At 63.3% G+C, this 18,429-nt stretch overlaps 1 protein-coding gene across 4 annotated transcripts in view; it reads right to left on the bottom strand.

Moving 5' to 3' along the window:
* The window catches only part of MROH1 (maestro heat like repeat family member 1), a 73,349-nt gene that overhangs the window by 30,537 nt on the left and 24,383 nt on the right, over window positions 1–18,429 (bottom strand). For 2 of the 4 annotated variants that reach the window (XM_075415405.1, XM_075415403.1), the window contains exons 17-28: window positions 18,155–18,296; window positions 17,527–17,579; window positions 16,010–16,117; window positions 14,348–14,467; window positions 9,841–9,963; window positions 8,346–8,492; window positions 8,143–8,169; window positions 6,014–6,136; window positions 5,417–5,496; window positions 4,463–4,598; window positions 2,410–2,505; window positions 928–1,032 (exon numbers count right to left, since the gene is read on the bottom strand). In XM_075415405.1, coding sequence (XP_075271520.1) covers window positions 928–1,032; window positions 2,410–2,505; window positions 4,463–4,598; window positions 5,417–5,496; window positions 6,014–6,136; window positions 8,143–8,169; window positions 8,346–8,492; window positions 9,841–9,963; window positions 14,348–14,467; window positions 16,010–16,117; window positions 17,527–17,579; window positions 18,155–18,296 — 1,260 coding nt within the window. The remainder of the gene's footprint in view (window positions 1–927; window positions 1,033–2,409; window positions 2,506–4,462; window positions 4,599–5,416; window positions 5,497–6,013; window positions 6,137–8,142; window positions 8,170–8,345; window positions 8,493–9,840; window positions 9,964–14,347; window positions 14,468–16,009; window positions 16,118–17,526; window positions 17,580–18,154; window positions 18,297–18,429) is intronic. The other 2 variants (XM_075415406.1, XM_075415407.1) reach the window with 2 other exon arrangements.

Raw genomic sequence — 18,429 nt, 5'->3', positions numbered from 1 at the left:
CAGGGACGACGAAGACAGGTGGACGTTAGCAAGGAGAGCACGGGGGCAACGGGCACAGCATCGGGTCCTGCAGGGTCCTGCACCTGGGGAGGAACAACCCCAGGCACCAGGACAGGCTGGGGGGGACCTGCTGAAGAGCAGCTCTGCAGAGACGGACTGGGAGTGCTGGGGGACGACAGGGTGACCCTGAGCCAGCAGCGTGCCCTGGGTGCCCAGAAGGCCAATGGGATCCTGGGGTGCGTGAGGAGGAGTGCGGGCAGCAGGGCGAGGGAGGTTCTCCTCCCCCTCTGCTCTGCCCTGGGGAGGCCTCATCTGCAGTGCTGGGTCCAGTGCTGGGCTCCCCAGTTCAAGAAAGATGAGGAGCTACTGGAGAGAGTCCATCGCAGGGCTGCGAGGATGAGGAGGGGACTGGAGCATCTCCCCTACGAGGAGAGGCTGAGGGAGCTGGGCTTGTTCAGCCTGAAGAAGAGAAGGCTGCAAGGGGACCTTATCAATGCTTACAAATATCTGCAGGGTGGGTGTCAGGAGGATGGGGCCAGACTCTTCCCAGTGGTGCCCAGCAACAGGACAAGGGGCAACAGGCACAAACTGGAGCAGAGGAAGCTCCAGCTGAACCCGAGGAAGAACTTCTTCCCTCTGAGGGTGACGGAGCCCTGGCCCAGGCTGCCCAGGGAGGCTGTGGAGTCTCCTTCTCTGGAGATATTCCAGCCCCGCCTGGCCACGGTGCTGTGCCCCCTGCTCTGGGTGACCCTGCTTGGGCAGAAGGATTGGACTAGATGTCCCACAGAGTTCCCTTCCAACCCCTACTATTCTGTGATTCTGTGATCTCCGTGCCGCGGTGAAGCCCACCCTCGCACCCCCGCGGGGAGGGACACGCGCCCCGGCCCCGGTGAGGCCGAAAGATGCTCGAGCACCGGGTTTACTTACGCTGACATTCAGCTTGCTCAGGTAGAAGTCCAGCAAGGCAGCGCTGACCTCCACCGCTCGCTGCCGCTCGTGTTCCTTGTTCGACTTGATCCAGGGGCCCAAGTGCTGCAGGGGAGAAGTGGCAGAAAGGAGAGCAGAAGCTTGGCCGCTTTGCCGTGGGCAGCCACGGTGTCCTTCAGCCCGGTGACCCGGGCTGAAGAGTTGGGTGCAGAGGAACCTGATGGCTTGAGAGTTGGGCTGAAGGCTGGAGAGTTGGGCAGAGAGGAACCTGATGAGGTTCAACCAGGGCAAGGGCAGGGTCCTGCACCTGGGGAGGAACAACCCCAGGCACCAGGACAGGCTGGGGCGGAGCTGCTGGAGAGCAGCTCTGCGGAGAGGGACTGGGAGTGCTGGGGGACGACAGGGTGACCCTGAGCCAGCAGCGTGCCCTGGGTGCCAAGAAGGCCAAGGGGATCCTGGGGTGCATGAGGAGGAGTGTGGGCAGCAGGGCGAGGGAGGTTCTCCTGCCCCTCTGCTCTGCCCTGGGGAGGCCCCATCTGCAGTGCTGGGTCCAGTTCTGGGCTCCCCAGTTCAAGAAAGATGAGGAGCTACTGGAGAGAGTCCAGCGCAGGGCTACGAGGATGAGGAGGGGACTGGAGCATCTCTCCTGCGAGGAGAGGCTGAGGGAGCTGGGCTTGTTCAGCCTGGAGAAGAGAAGGCTGAGAGGGGACCTTATAAATGCCTACAAATATCTGCAGGGTGGGGGTCAGGAGGATGGGGCCAGACTCTTCCCAGTGGTGCCCAGCAACAGGACAAGGGGCAACGGGCACAAACTGGAGCAGAGGAAGCTCCAGCTGACCCCGAGGAAGAACTTCTTCCCTCTGAGGGTGACGGAGCCCTGGCCCAGGCTGCCCAGAGGGGCTGTGGAGTCTCCTTCTCTGGAGATATTCCAGACCCGCCTGGACAAGGTCCTGTGCAGCCTGCTCTGGGTGACCCTGCTTCGGCAGGAGGGTTGGACTAGATGACCCACAGAGGTCCCTTCCAACCCCTACTATTCTGTGATTCTGTGACCCATGGTGCACGCACCAGCTGTGAGAAATGTGGGGTCCACCAGCTCATCCTGGCTCATCTGCAGGACAACACCAGGTCTCTGCCTCCCGGTGAGGCTGCGTGCACGTCCCCGCTGCTGCCGGAGACCTCCTCAGTGGCCATGTGCTGGCCACCCTTCTTGGGCAACAGCGGGCATGGCCAAAGGGGCATTCGCCTGCTCCCTCCCCTCGAGACCCTGCCCCAGCCAGGCAGCCCGAGCAGCAGAGCGGAGCGGCCGTGCTGCGTGCCCAGCCTCTGCCGGAGCAGGACCGGTGTCACACCAGGCCTCCCATCACATGGAGAAGCGAGGACCAGCGAGGACCTTCCCTCTCCAGATCCACCGCTGTCCCTGCCTCGTGACCTTGGCATCGCTGCTTCTCCCTGCAGAACCCACCAAACCCAGGCTGCGCCTACCGCAAACATGTCCTGCAGCCCGTGGGGGGTCAGGTTCCTCTGCAGGAGGCTCTTCAGCAGGTCCTTCAGGGCACTGACCGTCTCACCATAGAGCAGCTGAGGAGGAAAGGCTGATCAGTGGCTACGCAAGCGCTGCACCTCATCCCAGAGAGCCGGCCCCGGCAGGCAAGGAGGGAGCGAGTGCTCTGCACCCATTCTCGGCTTGTAGGACTCTCCCAGGCGCTGGGCGCCGCGACGCAGCCACCTCCGGCTTGGTGGGAACACGCAGCAGGGACTGAAACCCAGTCTGCAAAGCCCACCATCGCCGGAAGCGCCGGGCACACGGTGCAATGGCATTCTGGGGTGCGTGAGGAGGAGTGTGGGCAGCAGGGCGAGGGAGGTTCTCCTCCCCCTCTGCTCTGCCCTGGGGAGGCCCCATCTGCAGTGCTGGGTCCAGTGCTGGGCTCCCCAGTTCCAGAACGGTGAGGAGCTACTGGAGGGAGTCCAGTTCGGGCTCCCCAGTTCAAGAAAGATGAGGAGCTACTGGAGAGAGGCCAGTTCTGGGCTCCCCAGTTCAAGAAAGATGAGGAGCTACTGGAGAGAGTCCAGTTCTGGGCTCCCCAGTTCAAGAAAGATGAGGAGCTACTGGAGAGAGTCCAGCACAGGGCTATGAGGATGAGGAGGGGACTGGAGCATCTCTCCTGCGAGGAGAGGCTGAGGGATCTGGGCTTGTTCAGCCTGGAGAAGAGAAGGCTGAGAGGGGACCTTCGAAATGCCTCTAAATATCTGCAGGGTGGGGGTCAGGAGGACGGGGCCAGACTCTTTCCAGTGGTGCCCAGCGACAGGACATGGGGCAACGGGCACAAACTGGAGCAGAGGAAGCTCCAGCTGAACCCGAGGAAGAACTTCTTCCCTCTGAGGGTGCCGGAGCCCTGGCCCAGGCTGCCCAGGGAGGTTGTGGAGTCTCCTTCTCTGGAGATATTGAAGACCCACCTGGACAAGGTCCTCTACAGCCTGCTCTGGGTGACCCTGCTTGGGCAGGGGGTTGGGCTGGGGGACCCACAGAGGGCCCTGCCAACCCCCACCATTCTGTAATTCTGTGGGAGGCAGCACAGGGGTGGCTGCGACCCGTGCCAAGCGCCGTGACCTGAGCCCATCGTCCGAGCACAGACGCCCCAGCACAGCCGTTCCAGCAGGGAATTTGCTCCTTCCCCCGCCTGGGGATAAAACCCAGCCAGCCCCGTCGGAACGAGCCCTTCGAATCACAAAATCGAAGATGCTGACAGCTTCCTTCCAGGACTTCTTTTGGGGTAAACTCCCAAAAAACCAAAAACTGCAAACCTTCACAGGGTGGAAGGGAAGGAGAAAAGGATTGTTAGGTTGGGTTTTTAGGCCAGCTGCCTGCCAACGCTAGCCGGGGACAGCGGGAGCCCCAGGCTCACCCCGAAGCAGCCGCAGCAGCGGCAGCAGCCGGCGGGGCACGGGGCTGCTCTGCAGCCGCCCGGCAGCTGCAACAACTTCATTAGCAGCGTGTTATTTTCATTCATTAAGCACTCAGCCACAACGGGGAAGCAGCTGCAGCTTTTCAAAAGCCCTTTACGTAAAGGGCCCCTTCTCCCCCGCAGCGCTTCCAGGATCAGTTGATTTTTTTCCCCTCGAGGGAGTTCGTGCTCTTATTAGCAGCTTTTGGGCTCGCCGATAAGCTCGTGTTTTCTCACTTGCTATCGGCGCACGGAAGGGCCAGGCGTTTTCCAGAGATAACTGAGCGGGGGGCAACGGGGCGGCTCGCTTCCCCGGAGATGCCCGGCTGAATTGGAAACACGGCCTTTCCCACGGCTGCCAGCGTGACGCCGGGGCCGCCGGCCGGAGGGTTGGGCTGGGTGACCCACACAGGTCCCTTCCAACCCCAACCATTCTGTGATTTTGTGATTCTGTGACCCAACGGCTCACGGGACCGCAGGAAGGCATCTGCGCCCTGCCCTGAAACCGGTGTCGCGGAGCCCCGGCGCCCCGCGAGCCGCCCGACGTCAGCTCCGCGTCGGCTCCGTGCTGCCCCGGGCGCTGGGTACCGCACCTCTCCGTGCGAGGCATCGCCTCCGTCCTCGTCCCTCTCCTTCGCCAGGTCCGGCGGCGGCAGGGCGAGCACGGCGGCCAGGCAGGTATCGATCAGCTCCGTCCGGTCGGGGTCACTCAGGTGGGGCTCCAGGACGCTGACCCCAGGTTAAGGAAGCGACACGGACGCGTCGAGCGCTGCGGGAGCGCCTTTAAACCTGGGAACATGGAGTTTAACGCCCGTTCCTGCCGCCCTGACTCCGTGCTAAGTGGCACCAGCTTTAACTGGAAGCAGGCAACTTGCCCTGGCTGCCAAGAAAGCCAATGGGATCCTGGGGTGCATCAAGAAGAGTGTGGCCAGCAGGACGAGGGAGGTTCTCCTCCCCCTCTACACTGCCCTGGTGAGGCCTCATCTGGAGTACTGTGTCCAGTTCTGGGCTCCCCAGTTCAGGAAAGATGAGGAGCTACTGGAGAGAGTCCAGCGGAGGGCTGCGAGGATGAGGAGGGGACTGGAGCATCTCCCCTACGAGGAGAGGTTGAGGGAGCTGGGCTTGTTCAGCCTGGAGAAGAGAAGGCTGCGAGGGGACCTTATAAATGCCTACAAATATCTGAAGGGTGGGTGTCAGGAGGATGGGGCCAAGCTCTGTTCAGTGGTGCCCAGCGACAGGACAAGGGGCAATGGGCACAAACTGAGGCACAGCAAGTTCTGTCTGAACATGAGGAAGAACTTCTTCCCTCTGAGGGTGACGGAGCCCTGGCCCAGGCTGCCCAGGGAGGCTGGGGAGTCTCCTTCTCTGGAGATATTCCAGCCCCGGCTGGCCGCGGTGCTGTGCAGCCTGCTGTGGGTGACCCTGCTTGGGCAGGGGGTTGGGCTGGGTGACCCACAGAGGGCCCTGCCAGCCCCACCATGCTGGGATGCTGTGAGCGCTGCCCCGCAAGCGGCGTTCCTGCCGGGACGGGCGCCGAGGAAGGATACACCAGGTACGTGCAGGTGACCATGGCCCGCTGGCGAACCGGCGTCCGCATCGCCTCCAGCGGTTCTGCCTTGATGAACTCCTGGAAGGCAGAACAAGGCGACGGTTACGGTCACATCTGCCTCCACCCCACGCAGGGCACAGGCTGGGCGTTAGGGTGACGGCTGCCCCGAAGCCCAGCCACCCCAAGAGACCGAGCCACGGGCCACGCCGCGTCAGCCCGACAGCCCCACGCCTTGGGCGACGCGGCCGCGGAGATGCGGCACCATCGCTCACTGCCAAGCCTGCTTTTGCTCGCAGCGAGCCACCCCGCTGCCCGGCTCCCTCCCAGGAGCTGCCCTCCCTCGCTGGGCAGGCAGAGGGTCTGCGGGGTCCGCGGAGCTCAGCCATCAGCCCCCTGCCCCAGCAGAGCCCGGAGGACACGCGGGGACGGGGCTCAGCAAGCTCACACCCCCCTTTCCCACCAAGCGCCCGGACCACGGCTCCAGCGATGGAGCAGCTACGTCTACGCTCAACCCTCAGCACCATGGGTTGGGAACCGGCCCCGGCGTCCTCCGGACCAGCCCCGAGCCCGGCCACCCCCCAGGGCTCGCTCTCACCACCATCTGGGCCACAAGCTCAGCTTTGCGGGAGAAGACGAAGTCCCCACACTTCACCCCGTTGTAGATGGCTTGGCTGATCATGCAGATGCTCCGGATGAGGCACAGCTTCAGGGTCAGGTCCTGAGAGCGGAACCCAGCGTGAGAAGCGAGGAGCAGGCTTATCACACAACCGTAACCCATCCCCCCACCCAGCACCGGCGTCCCCCCAAGAAAACGGGGGCTCAGGCTGAGCACCACGGCTTGGCCTGCGCTGTTAACAGCGTGCGGGCTCAGCTCCCCGCTCGTTATCCACGCTGCAGGCTCTCTGGTGACCGGGGAGCAGAAGGCCACCCTGTCCCCAGCGTCACCGAGCTCCCCAGCAGCACACGGGGTGAGGACAGGGACCCCCAGCTCTCCCCCCTCCCCGCCGAGGCAGCGTCCTGAGCACGCCGATGCTCAGGGCAGCTCCAGAAGGTGCCAGCAGCTCTTCCCCCTCCACGGTTTGGGGTCTCAGCCAGCTGACACGGGGTCAAGAGGAGGCACCCCGATTAAAAGCGCTCCCTTCGCCCCCCCCTGCTCGCAGGGAGGGCAGGGAACCGGGGAGGGGGGCTTGGGGTGAGCGGGTCCCCAGCTCGGGGCCGGAGATGCTCTGCAGAAGCTGTTAGTGCCAGCGGGAGCCCAGGAGGAAAACGCATTAGTGGAGCCCGGAGAAGGAGCCCTCGGCCCGACAGTTCAACTCCACAAAGGCCATTTTTTTTCCTTGTTCAGCCTTTGAAAAGAGAAATACAAAACCCCAGCCCCTCGTCGCCCCCAGGACAGTAATCTGGGTTTTAACATCTGCCCCCTGAATGATTGTTCCGGTGGGAAGCAGGAAAACCAGCGGGTTTTAGGCGAGCGGTGGGCTGCAGCTGGCTCTGGAGACCCCGGCTTCCCCAGCCAAGCGTGCGGGGAGCCGGAGGGGGTCCCTGCCCGGGGGTCTCTGCGGGTAGGGGAGGCGAGCACCGCGCCGTCCCGGAGCGGCTGCAGGGAGGGAACCCCAGCCCTCGCTCTCCCGGGTGGGCACGGCTCGCCTTGCCACGAAAATGGGCGTCCTCCCTCCCGGGGACGGCCCCGCGAGCTCCAGGCACAGCGTGGAAGGCGACAGCTCGGGTCGGCCCGTGGGCAGCGAGCTCGGCTGTGGGAGGCCGGCGCAGCCCTGGCTCAGCTCCTGTCCTGCTGGAAAGGCGTTTTCCCCTTCCCCTCTGCTCTGAGTTTTAGCATTTTCGGGCAGCAGCTCCAGCACGGAGAGGTGATGGCCTCGAGCTGCGTCAGGGGAGGTTCAGATGGGACATGGGGACAAATGTCTGTCCTGCAGGAATCACAGACTGGTTTGGGTTGGGAGGGACCTTAAAGATCATCTGGTCCCAACCCCCTGCCAGGAGCAGGGACATCTCCCACCAGCCCAGGGTGCTCAGAGCTCCATCCAACCTGGCCTTGAGCCCTGCCAGGGAGGGGGCAGCCACAGCTTCTCTGGGCAGCCTGGGCCAGGGCCTCACCACCCTCCTGGGGAAGAATTTCTTCCCAATATCTGATCTCAATCTGCCCTCTGTTAGCTCAGAGCCGTTCCCCCTTGTCCCATCACTGCACCCCCTTGGGAAAAGCCCCTCTCCATCCTTCCTGTCGGCCCCTTCAGAGCGGTCGAGCGTTGGAGCAGCTGCCCAGGGCAGTGGGGGAGTCCCCATCCCTGGAGGGGTTCAAAACCCGTCTGGATGTGGCTGATAGAGGGGACTGTAAGAAATGTGAAACTGTAACAAAAAAAGCCTTAATATTTTCTAGTTCTTCCTACCGGATCTTTGAATTACGGCCCTTGGGGACAGGGTGTAGCACGCATGGGGTGCTGGGGTGTCGGCTGGACTTGGTGATCTTGGGGATCTTTTCCAACCTTTCTGATTCTAGGATTGTAAATAATTCTGATTCTAAATGACCGGGCTGGGAGCTCCGGGCGAGGAGGAGCAGCAGCTCCCGCGGCTCTCCCGGTGCCCTCGGGCAGAGCAGCGCTGCTGCGGGCACGGCACCGGGCTGCTCTCCAGGGGAGCCCCGAGCAAGAGGCGGACAGAGAGAGCAGGAAAGAGCAGAGAGCAGCTGGGATTTAACACCTCACACTGTACCTTGGTTTCTACCTTTATTCCCAGAACCTGAACGAGTGAAAAAAAACGAAACACGTTAGCAACGCGCGAGCCAGCGGGCTCTGCGGCAAACAGCCTTCTCCCCGGGGGTCCCGGCGGGACCCTGCAGAACAGCCCGGCTGCTCCCGCTCGCCCGGGCGTGCTCTCCCTCCCCGGGGTGGGGACGGGGCATCCCAGCAGCTCACCTTGGTGTTGAAGTACTGGAAGATGTTCTTCAGGATGTCCGCTTCGATCCTGGACAGCACCAGCTCCTTGGGCGCGTGCACGGCTACGGAGCCGTAGCACAGGATGAGAGTGCTCTTTATTTTCTCCACTTCGTTGTCGCTGCGGTCCTGTAACAGCAGATGAGGCCGGTTAATGGGGGGGACTGGGGGCGAAGCCAGGGTGCCCGACCAGCTGAAGGTGCCCCCTCAAAGACAGAGCCCCTCCGAGCCGGTTTCGGACCTTCAATTCCCTTTGTTATGGTGATGGCAGCGATGGCCAGAGCCCTTGGGGACCTTCGAAATGCCTCCAAATATCTGCAGGGTGGGGGTCAGGAGGACAGGGCCAGACTCTTCCCAGTGGTGCCCAGCGACAGGACAAGGGGCACCGGGCACAAACTGGAGCAGAGGAAGCTCCAGCTGAACCCGAGGAAGAACTTCTTCCCTCTGAGGGTGACGGAGCCCTGGCCCAGGCTGCCCAGGGAGGCTGTGGAGTCTCCTTCTCTGGAGATATTCCAGCCCCGCCTGGCCGTGGTGCTGTGCCCCCTGCTCTGGGTGACCCTGCTTGGGCAGGGGGGGTTGGGCTGGGGGACCCCCAGAGGTCCCTGCCAACCCTGCCATGCTGGGATGCTGGGATTCTGACGGAGCACCACGCGTCCCGGCGTGGGCTGCACTAACAGCACGCCGGCACGAGCCCCAGCTCCCCATCGAGTGCTCCCCGTCAGCGCCCGGCGGGGAACCACGTGAGCCCCAGCCCGGCCAGGTTAACCAGGTTAACTGCTGGTGACTAGAAGTCAGCATCCACCGCCCGCTAACCAGCGCTGCCGGAAGGCTCCGCCCGCACCGTCCCCGGGAGGGGTTTGGGGCTGAGACCCTCACACCACGGCCCGAGGGGTCTGGCAGGGACAAGGGCTGCACGACGGCTTCGTCGCCCAGCACCCGAGCTCCGGACCCCTCGCCGTCGCGGGCCAGGGTCTCCCCCATGCCCACGCAGCACCGCTCCCGACCCTCAGACACGACTGGGAGTTACAGCGGCCGCCCGGGCCGGGAAATTTGAGGAAAGGTTTTTGCTGCCGGGGGCACGGAATACCCCCACCTCCTGGGGCACGCACACGGCTGCGGGAGCCGCTCGGGCATCGCCGTCGAGCAGCGAGGCGGGCGACAGCCAAACCACGCTCTACATCAGCCCGGCGTCCCCCGACGGACGCCGAAGCCGCGTTACCGAGCCCACCCGGCAAGCCAGCAGCTTCGCCGGGACGCGAGCGCCGGAGAGCGCGGCTGAGAGCTAACGCCGAGCGGCCTCCGAGGCCAAGAGCAGATCTTGGAGAGGTGGAGGACATCCCAGCCCCAGGCCAAAGGCATGGAGGCAGGATATTTACTCCTTTCCTTGGGAACGCTCTGGCGTGCGCCGCGTCCGAAGGAGACCACGTGAGCCTTTTGCTGCCGGCCGCGTCGCAGCCGGGGCCCCTCCGGCTCTTACCTTGAAGAGGCTGAACAGCCCCACGGATTTCTTGAAGACGTCAGACCTGACAAAATCTTCCAGCTTGGCCAGGGTTTCCTCCAGGTGATTTATTGCACATATCCCAAAGCAGGAGGCGAGTCCCTGGAGGAAGCAGAGAAAACACGTTAGCGGGGAGCGATCAATCCACCGGCCCCGGCTGACGCTCACGGAGAGCCCGTTTATTGGGATGATTCCCGGCACCTGAGCCGGGAGCAGCCCTCTCCCAGGGCAGGGATTCAAGGGGCAACGGGCACAAACTGGAGCAGAGGAAGCTCCAGCTGAACCCGAGGAAGAACTTCTTCCCTCTGAGGGTGCCGGAGCCCTGGCCCAGGCTGCCCAGGGAGGCTGTGGAGTCTCCTTCTCTGGAGATATTCCAGCCCCGGCTGGACGCGGTGCTGTGCCCCCTGCTCTGGGTGACCCTGCTTGGGCAGGGGGCTGGGCTGGGTGACCCCCAGAGGTCCCTGCCAACCCCGACCATTCTGTGGGACCTTCGAAATGCCTCTAAATGTCTGCAGGGTGGGGGTCAGGAGGACGGGGCCAGACTCTTCCCAGTGGTGCCCAGCGACAGGACAAGGGGCAACGGGCACAAACTGGAGCAGAGGAAGCTCCAGCTGAACCCGAGGAAGAACTTCTTCCCTCTGAGGGTGACGGAGCCCTGGCCCAGGCTGCCCAGGGAGGCTGTGGAGTCTCCTTCTCTGGAGATATTCCAGCCCCGCCTGGACGCGGTGCTGTGCCCCCTGCTCTGGGTGACCCTGTTTGGGCAGGGGGTTGGGCTGGGGGACCCACAGAGGTCCCTGCCAACCCGACCATTCTGTGGTTCTGTGATTGCCTCCGAGGGACACGGGGCACAATGACGCTGTCCTTGGCAGGGTGACAGGCTGGGACACAGCTGAGAGGAGCCGCGGGGACGGGCCAGATGTCGGCGGCTCTGCGGGAGCCCGGGCGAGCGCTCGGGGCAGGAGCAAAGCGCAGCAGGCTCAGCAGGTCCGGACCTTTCGGCTCTTCATGTTGAGCAGTCCTCGACAGAGCTGCGTAAGCTGGAGCAAAGCCAGGCCACGGTGACCTTGGGTCTGCACCGCGACCTTGGGTCTGCACCGCGATTTGAGGCAGCGGCAGCGCTCGGAGCGCTCGGCCGTGGTGGGGTCGAGCCGGGCTGAGCAACAGGGACAACGGGGAAGGGTTTTAAACCAAAGAACGGCAGATTTAGACTGAATATAACGGCCTCGAGCTGCATCAGGGGAGGTTCAGATGGGACATGGGGACAAATGTCTGTCCTGGGAGAGCGGTCGGGCGTTGGAGCAGCTGCCCAGGGCAGCAGGGGAGTCCCCAGCCCTGGGGGGGTTCAAAACACATCTGGATGTGGCACTTGGGGACACGGTTTGGCAGGCAGGGTGGGGTTGGGGTGATGGTCGGACTTGGTGACCTTGGAGGTCTTTCCCAACCTTCATGATTCTGGGATTCTGTAAGGAAGAAATTCTTTATGCTGAGGGTGATGAAACGCTGGCCCAGGTTGCCCAGAGAGGTGGGAGCTGCCCCATCCCTGGGAACATCCCAGGCCAGGTTGGATGGGGCTCGGAGCACCGGGATCCCGTTGGAGATGTCCCTGCCATGGCCTCAGAAGGTCCCTTCCCACCCAAACCAGTCTGGGGTTCCACGACTCGAGCACATGAGCTGGAGTCACCCAGGGGAGGTGGAGCAGCATCCCCAGCTGCTCCAGCGATGGCCGCAGGAGGTCTGCGAAGTTCTGCTGGGTGCGAGGCTCGGCGGAGCGCAGCACCGAAGACAGAGACATCACCAGACCATCCTGGTGCGACCAAGAGCTGCTGGAGCCCACAGAAACGTCTCACCAGCCGGAGAGGCTCCGGGGAGCTGGGGCAGACGCTGCCGCAGCCCCCGGCGTGAGGGCGGCTGGGTGGGCTGCAGCCCGGAGGGGTGGGAAGAGCCGAGTCCCCTCCCTGCCGCGGGGACGGGGCGGCTCTCAAGGGTCCCGGGGAGCAGGAGCTCACACCAGAGACAGAATCACAGAATCCCAGCACGGTAGGGCTGGCAGGGCCCTCTGTGGGTCACCCAGCCCAACCCCCTGCCCAAGCAGGGTCACCCACAGCAGGGGGCACAGCACCGCGTCCAGGCGGGGCTGGAATATCTCCAGAGAAGGAGACTCCCCAGCCTCCCTGGGCAGCCTGGGCCAGGGCTCCAGCACCCTCAGAGGGAAGAAGTTCTTCCTCGGGTTCAGCTGGAGCTTCCTCTGCTCCAGTTTGTGCCCGTTGCCCCTTGTCCTGTCGCTGGGCACCACTGGGAAGAGTCTGGCCCCGTCCTCCTGACCCCCACCCTGCAGATATTTAGAGGCATTTCGAAGGTCCCCTCGCAGCCTTCTCTTCTCCAGGCTGAACAAGCCCAGCTCCCTCAGCCTCTCCTCGTAGGAGAGATGCTCCAGTCCCCTCCTCATCCTCGTAGCCCTCCGCTGGACTCTCTCCAGTAGCTCCTCATCTTTCTTGAACTGGGGAGCCCAGCACTGGACCCAGCACTGCAGATGAGGCCTCACCAGGGCAGAGCAGAGGGGAAGGAGAACCTCCCTCGCCCTGCTGCCCACACTCCTCCTCATGCACCCCAGGATCCCCTTGCCCTTCTTGGCACCCAGGGCACGCTGCTGGCTCATGGTCACCCTGTCGTCCCCCAGCACTCCCAGTCCCCCTCCCCAGAGCTGCTCTCCAGCAGGTCAGCCCCAGCCTGTCCTGGTGCCTGGGGTTGTTCCTCCCCAGGGGCAGGACCCTGCCCTTGCCCTGGTTGAACCTCATCAGGTTCCTCTCTGCCCAGCTCTCCAGCCTGCCCAGGTCTCTCTGGATCCAGCACAGCCTGCCGCTGTACCCACCACTCCTCCCAGTTCTGTGCCATCAGCAAACTGGCTGAGGGGACGCTCTGACTCTTCACCCAGGTCACTGATGAAGAAGTTGAACAAGGCTGGGCCCAGTACCGACCCCTGAGGCACGAGTTAACGCTGCAGAAGATGGGAACGCTTCGTGACTCAGCCACATTTCATTAAAGTTGGCTGTCGCAGCAGGGTGCTGAGCCCGTCCGACCCCACAGCAAGCTGGGACAGGCAGCCAAGCCAGAAGAAAAGTCCTGTTTTGTTTTTTTTTTCCTGTGGCTCTGGCTTAATTCCCAAAGCTGTGGGGCTACGTGAGCCCAGCCCCAGGACAGGGCAGGAGCCAGCACCCTCCTGGCAGCAGGCAGACGCAGAGCCGGGCAGGCTGCTGGGACGGGAGAGCGGCGAGAGCTCTGCCCAGGACGTGGCCGGAGCAGAGCAGCTCCAGACACACCCCGGGCTGTCACCTCTGTCCCCAAAACCCGCAGAGACCCTCCTGGCACCAAAGGATTTGCGGGTCTGTTCATGAGGTTCCACAAGGCCAACGGCAAGGTTGTGCCCGTGGGTCGGGGCAAGCCCCACTCCCAGCACAGACTGGGGGCTGACGGGGTGGGGAGCAGCCCTGCCGAGGGGGACCGGGGGACACTGGTGGGATGGACAAACGGGATGAGACCCGGCAGCGTGGCCCAACCGTGCCCTGGGCTGCATCCCCAGCAGCGTGGGCACGGGGTGAGGGGGGGGATTCTGCCCCTCTGCCCCGCTCTGCTGAGACCTCCCCGGGAGTCCTGCGTCCAGCTCTGCAGCCTTCAGCACAGGACAGAGCTGGAGCTGGTGCAGCGGGGCCGGAGGAGGCCCCAAAGATGATCCAAGGGCTGGGACCCCTCTGCTGGGAGGAGAGGCTGGGAGAGCTGGGGCTGCTCAGCCTGGGGAGGAGAAGGCTGCGGGGAGACCTTAGAGAGATCTTCCAGAACTTCATGGGGGCCTACAAGAGAGCTGGAGAGGGGCTGGGACAAGGGCAGGGGGGTGATGGGACAAGGGGTGATGGCTTTGGGCTGACAGAGGGGAGATTCAGATCGGATCTCAGGAAGGAATTCTTCACTCGGAGGGTGGGGAGGCCCTGGCCCAGGTTGCCCAGAGAGGTGGGAGATGCCCCATCCCCGGGAACATCCCAGGCCAGGCTGGACGGGGCTCAGAGCACCCTGATCCATCTGGAGATGTCCCTGCCTGTGCCAGTGGGTTGGACCAGATGGTCTTTAAGGTCCCTTCCACCCCAAACCATCCCACGATTCGATGATTTCCCCGAGGAAGCTGCACACCCAAGGCTGGCAAACAGCTCCCTGTCCCAGCCTGGGGCCACACGCCTCTTGGGACGGTGTCCCCAGGCACCCCCTCATCTCACCCAGCTCCAGAGCCCTCCTGCTGTTGGGTTGTGGCGGGTGGGCTCTCCTCAATTTCCTGGCCCCGTTCACCCAGAGGCTGTGACCTACCCTACAGGCCCTCCTCCAGGAGCTACGAGCCTGGGCCAGGCACGGTGGGACCGGAAAAAGAGAGGTCAGCACGGCAGGACCGCTCTCCCTGTCCATCAGGACACCCCCTGGAACGCTTGGCACGACTCCTCCTCACCTCCCTTTCTGCCTCCTCGTGGTATCTGGCTGTTTCCAAGAGCTCCTGGAGCTGCTGTTGCACGAGGTCTTTGCTGGCGCACGCCCCAAGAGTCGTCCCGATGCATTTATACAGGAAGTTCTGGAAGAGCAAGAGGGACGTTACCCACCCCGTGCAGCCCTGCCGAGCCCCGCGAGGCACCCGGAGCGTGGTCACCAAGGTATTCCTCCCTGCAGCACCCTGGAGGTGCTGCCCTACGGCAGGGGCGTGGGACAGAGCCCAGAACGCTCGGAGCAGGGCGACAGAGTTCCCACCGCAGAGCTGCGCGCGGCCCGAGGAAGAGCCAACGGCATTGATGGCCTCCAGCTGCCTCAGGGGACGTTCAGATGGGACATGGGGACAAATGTCTGTCCTGGGAGAGTGGTCGGGCGTTGGAGCAGCTGCCCAGGGCAGTGGGGGAGTCCCCAGCCCTGGGGGGGTTCAAAACCCATCTGGATGTGGCCCTTGGGGACAGGGTTCAGCAGGCATGGGGGTGTTGGGGTGACGGCTGGACTTGGCGACCTCAGAGGTCCTTCCCAACCTGGATGATTCTGGGATTCTATAAGGAAGAAATTCTTTACGCTGAGGGTGATGAATCACAGAATCACAGAATAGTAGGGGTTAGAAGGGACCTCTGTGGTCATCTAGTCCAACCCTCCTGCCCAAGCAGGGTCACCCAGAGCAGGGGGCACAGGACCTTGTCCAGGCGGGGCTTGAATATCTCCAGAGAAGGAGACTCCACAACCTCCCTGGGCAGCCTGGGCCAGGGCTCCGTCACCCTCAGAGGGAAGAAGTTCTTCCTCGGGTTCAGCTGGAGCTTCCTCTGCTCCAGTTTGTGCCCGTTGCCCCTTGTCCTGTCACTGGGCACCACTGGGAAGAGTCTGGCCCCGTCCTCCTGACCCCGACCCTGCAGATATTTAGAGGCATTTCGAAGGTCCCCTCTCAGCCTTCTCTTCTCCAGGCTGAACAAGCCCAGCTCCCTCAGCCTCTCCTCGTAGGAGAGATGCTCCAGTCCCCTCCTCATCCTCGCAGCCCTCCGCTGGACTCTCTCCAGTAGCTCCTCATCTTTCTTGAACCGGGGAGCCCAGCACTGGACACAGTACTCTAGATGAGGCCTCACCAGGGCAGAGCAGAGGGGGAGGAGAACCTCCCTCGTCCTGCTGCCCACACTCTTCTTGATGCACCCCAAGACCACCCTCCCCAGCACGGAGCCTACGACCCGCAGCACAGCCCTGCACCAGGACGGGCAGAAACGGGGTCATTTGGTTCCTTCCGTTCCGCACCGGAGAAGCTCTCGGCGCGGTGCAGCTCGCCCCTCGCCCAGCTGAGCCACAGAACCCTCCGCAGCAGACGCAGCACACGCTGCAGAGACCACGAGCCGGGTCTGACCAGCACAGGTCCCCCGGGTTGGGACTTCTAGAGCCAGCGACTCAGCTCTAGACTGACCAGGATTCCATTCCCAAGCCTCCCAGGCCATCCCACCAACCTCCTGCTATTTCCTCCTCCCTTTCCCAACGCCGAGCTGTCGGCGGGGCGATGCTTTCGGAAAGCCTCGAGGGCCGGATCGGCCCTGCCCCTGCGAACACGCCGCGGCGGGACGGGCGCTGCCAGCCCGCCGGTCCCCCGGCTCCCCGGCACGGTCACCTTCTCCAGCGGGAAGCTGTTGTAGCTGGTCAGCTGCCGGCACATCTCGGTGACAAAATGGCAAATCCACGTGTTGTCAGCAATGGCCACCAGTGTCTCCTGGAGGAGCTGTGGGAGGAAGAGCCGTCAGCCACTGGCAGCCTCACCCAGCTGCTCCCGGCCAAGCGAGGAGCCTCAGCCGGGGCGGCCGAGAGCCGGGCAATAAATAAAAACATGGGGGGGGTTGCGTCAGATGTGCCCGGACCCCTGTCTGCATCCCCACGGCCTTCGGAGGGCAAGCTGCCCAGCCCAGAGCGGACCACCCAGCCATCCTCCTACTCCAGAAATCCCAGAATCCCAGCATGGTGGGGTTGGCAGGGATCTCTGTGGTCACCCAGTCCAACCCCCTGCCCAAGCAGGGTCACCCAGACCAGGCTGCACAGGACCTTATCCAGGCGGGGCTGGAATATCTCCAGAGAAGGAGACTCCCCAGCCTCCCTGGGCAGCCTGGGCCAGGGCTCCGTCACCCTCAGAGGGAAGAAGTTCTTCCTCGGGTTCAGCTGGAGCTTCCTCTGCTCCAGTTTGTGCCCGTTGCCCCTTGTCCTGTCACTGGGCACCACTGGGAAGAGTCTGGCCCCGTCCTCCTGACACCCACCCTGCAGATATTTCAAGGCATTTCGAAGGTCCCCTCTCAGCCTTCTCTTCTCCAGGCTGAACAAGCCCAGCTCCCTCAGCCTCTCCTCGCAGCAGAGATGCTCCAGTCCCCTCCTCATCCTCTCAGCCCTGCGCTGGACTCTCTCCAGTAGCTCCTCATCTTTCTTGAACAGGGGAGCCCAGCACTGGACCCAGCACTGCAGATGGGGCCTCCCCAGGGCAGAGCAGAGGGGCAGGAGAACCTCCCTCGCCCTGCTGCCCACACTCCTCCTCATGCACCCCAGGATCCCGTTGCCCTTCTTGGCACCCAGGGCACGCTGCTGGCTCATGGTCACCCTGTCGTCCCCCAGCACTCCCAGTCCCTCTCCACAGAGCTGCTCTCCAGCAGCTCCACCCCAGCCTGTCCTGGTGCCTGGGGTTGTTCCTCCCCAGGGGCAGGACCCTGCCCTTGCCCTGGTTGAACCTCATCAGGTTAAAACGTGCCCCGTTCCTCAGGGTCAGGTCTCTTCCGAGATAAAACTGCACCCAAGTACCACCGCCATCATCAGAGGAGCAGGACGAGCCCTGCCTGGCTTTAATTGCTTCTCCGTGCCCTATTTTAAGACTCCCCAATTAAGCAGGGGGCCTCTCCTGGGACCGCTGTTCCCTGACCCACTACCCAGCCTGAAAGCTCATCCCTGCAGGAACCGCCAGTCGCCCTCCACGCCGATCTGCATCTCCGCTTCCGAAGCGACCAGACCTGGCAGCGTGACCACGAGCGACCGTCCCTGCCACCACGGCCGGGGTGGGCGAAGGAGAACCCCGGCCTCTGCCGACCCAGCCCGTGCCGGGCTGCCGCTCGCCCTCCCACCGCCCCGCTGCCTCCCCGGCACAGGGACCCTCACCAGCAGCAGCTTCTCTTCCCACTCCTTCTGGCACAGGGACTTCTCCGTGTTCTCTAGGAGAAAGCACATTTTTCACCCTGGTTTCTCGTCCCCGCTGGCCATCGCGCAGCAGGCGCCGACCGCTCTGCGAACGCCGTGCGTCCCGTCACGCGGCGGGGCGAAGCGCTCGAGACACCGCGCCGCTCCTGGTAGGCACCAGGGGGGGATTAAAGTCCTCATTAGTGGAGGAAATGGCCCTTCACAGAATCACAGAATGTTTGGGGTTGGAAGGGACCTCTGGGGGTCCCCCAGCCCAACCCCTGCCCAAGCAGGGTCACCCAGAGTAGGCTGCACCGCATCCAGGTGGGTCTTCAATATCTCCAAAGAAGGAGACTCCACAGCCCCTCTGGGCAGCCTGGGCCAGGGCTCCATCACCCTCAGAGGGAAGAAGTTCTTCCTCGGGTTCAGCTGGAGCTTCCTCTGCTCCAGTTTGTGCCCTTCTTAGAGAGCTTCAACGCACCGAGGGCCACCAGGCACAGGGGCAGGTCCCCTCCCTGTTCTGGGACACCCCGAGGGTCCAGGGACACGTTGCCCAGTCTGGAGAAGGTGACTCCAGCAGAGTTCCTCCCGAGCAGAAGCCCCTTCCTACCTTCTATGTGCTCCACCAGGAGAGGGACCCTCTTGCTCCACAGCGGGTCCAGCGCGGGGTGGACGCTGCAACGCAACGCGCTCAGCAGGCGCAGGGCGGCCGTCCCCCGGCAGTCCCCCGCGTACGGCTGCGAAGACACAACCTGCAAGGTTGGGTGTTAGAGATTGGTTATAAAGATTGATTATGGAATAGAATAAAATCATAGAAGTAGAAAGTAGATTCATAAGTGTTAAGAAACCATTCAATTGGTGTGTGGCAATTGGGATAGAAATTAA

The sequence above is a fragment of the Opisthocomus hoazin genome, chromosome 3, assembly GCF_030867145.1.
Source record: "Opisthocomus hoazin isolate bOpiHoa1 chromosome 3, bOpiHoa1.hap1, whole genome shotgun sequence".
Classification (NCBI taxonomy): Eukaryota; Metazoa; Chordata; class Aves; order Opisthocomiformes; family Opisthocomidae; genus Opisthocomus; species Opisthocomus hoazin.
This window is presented reverse-complemented; position numbering and strand designations above follow the sequence as displayed.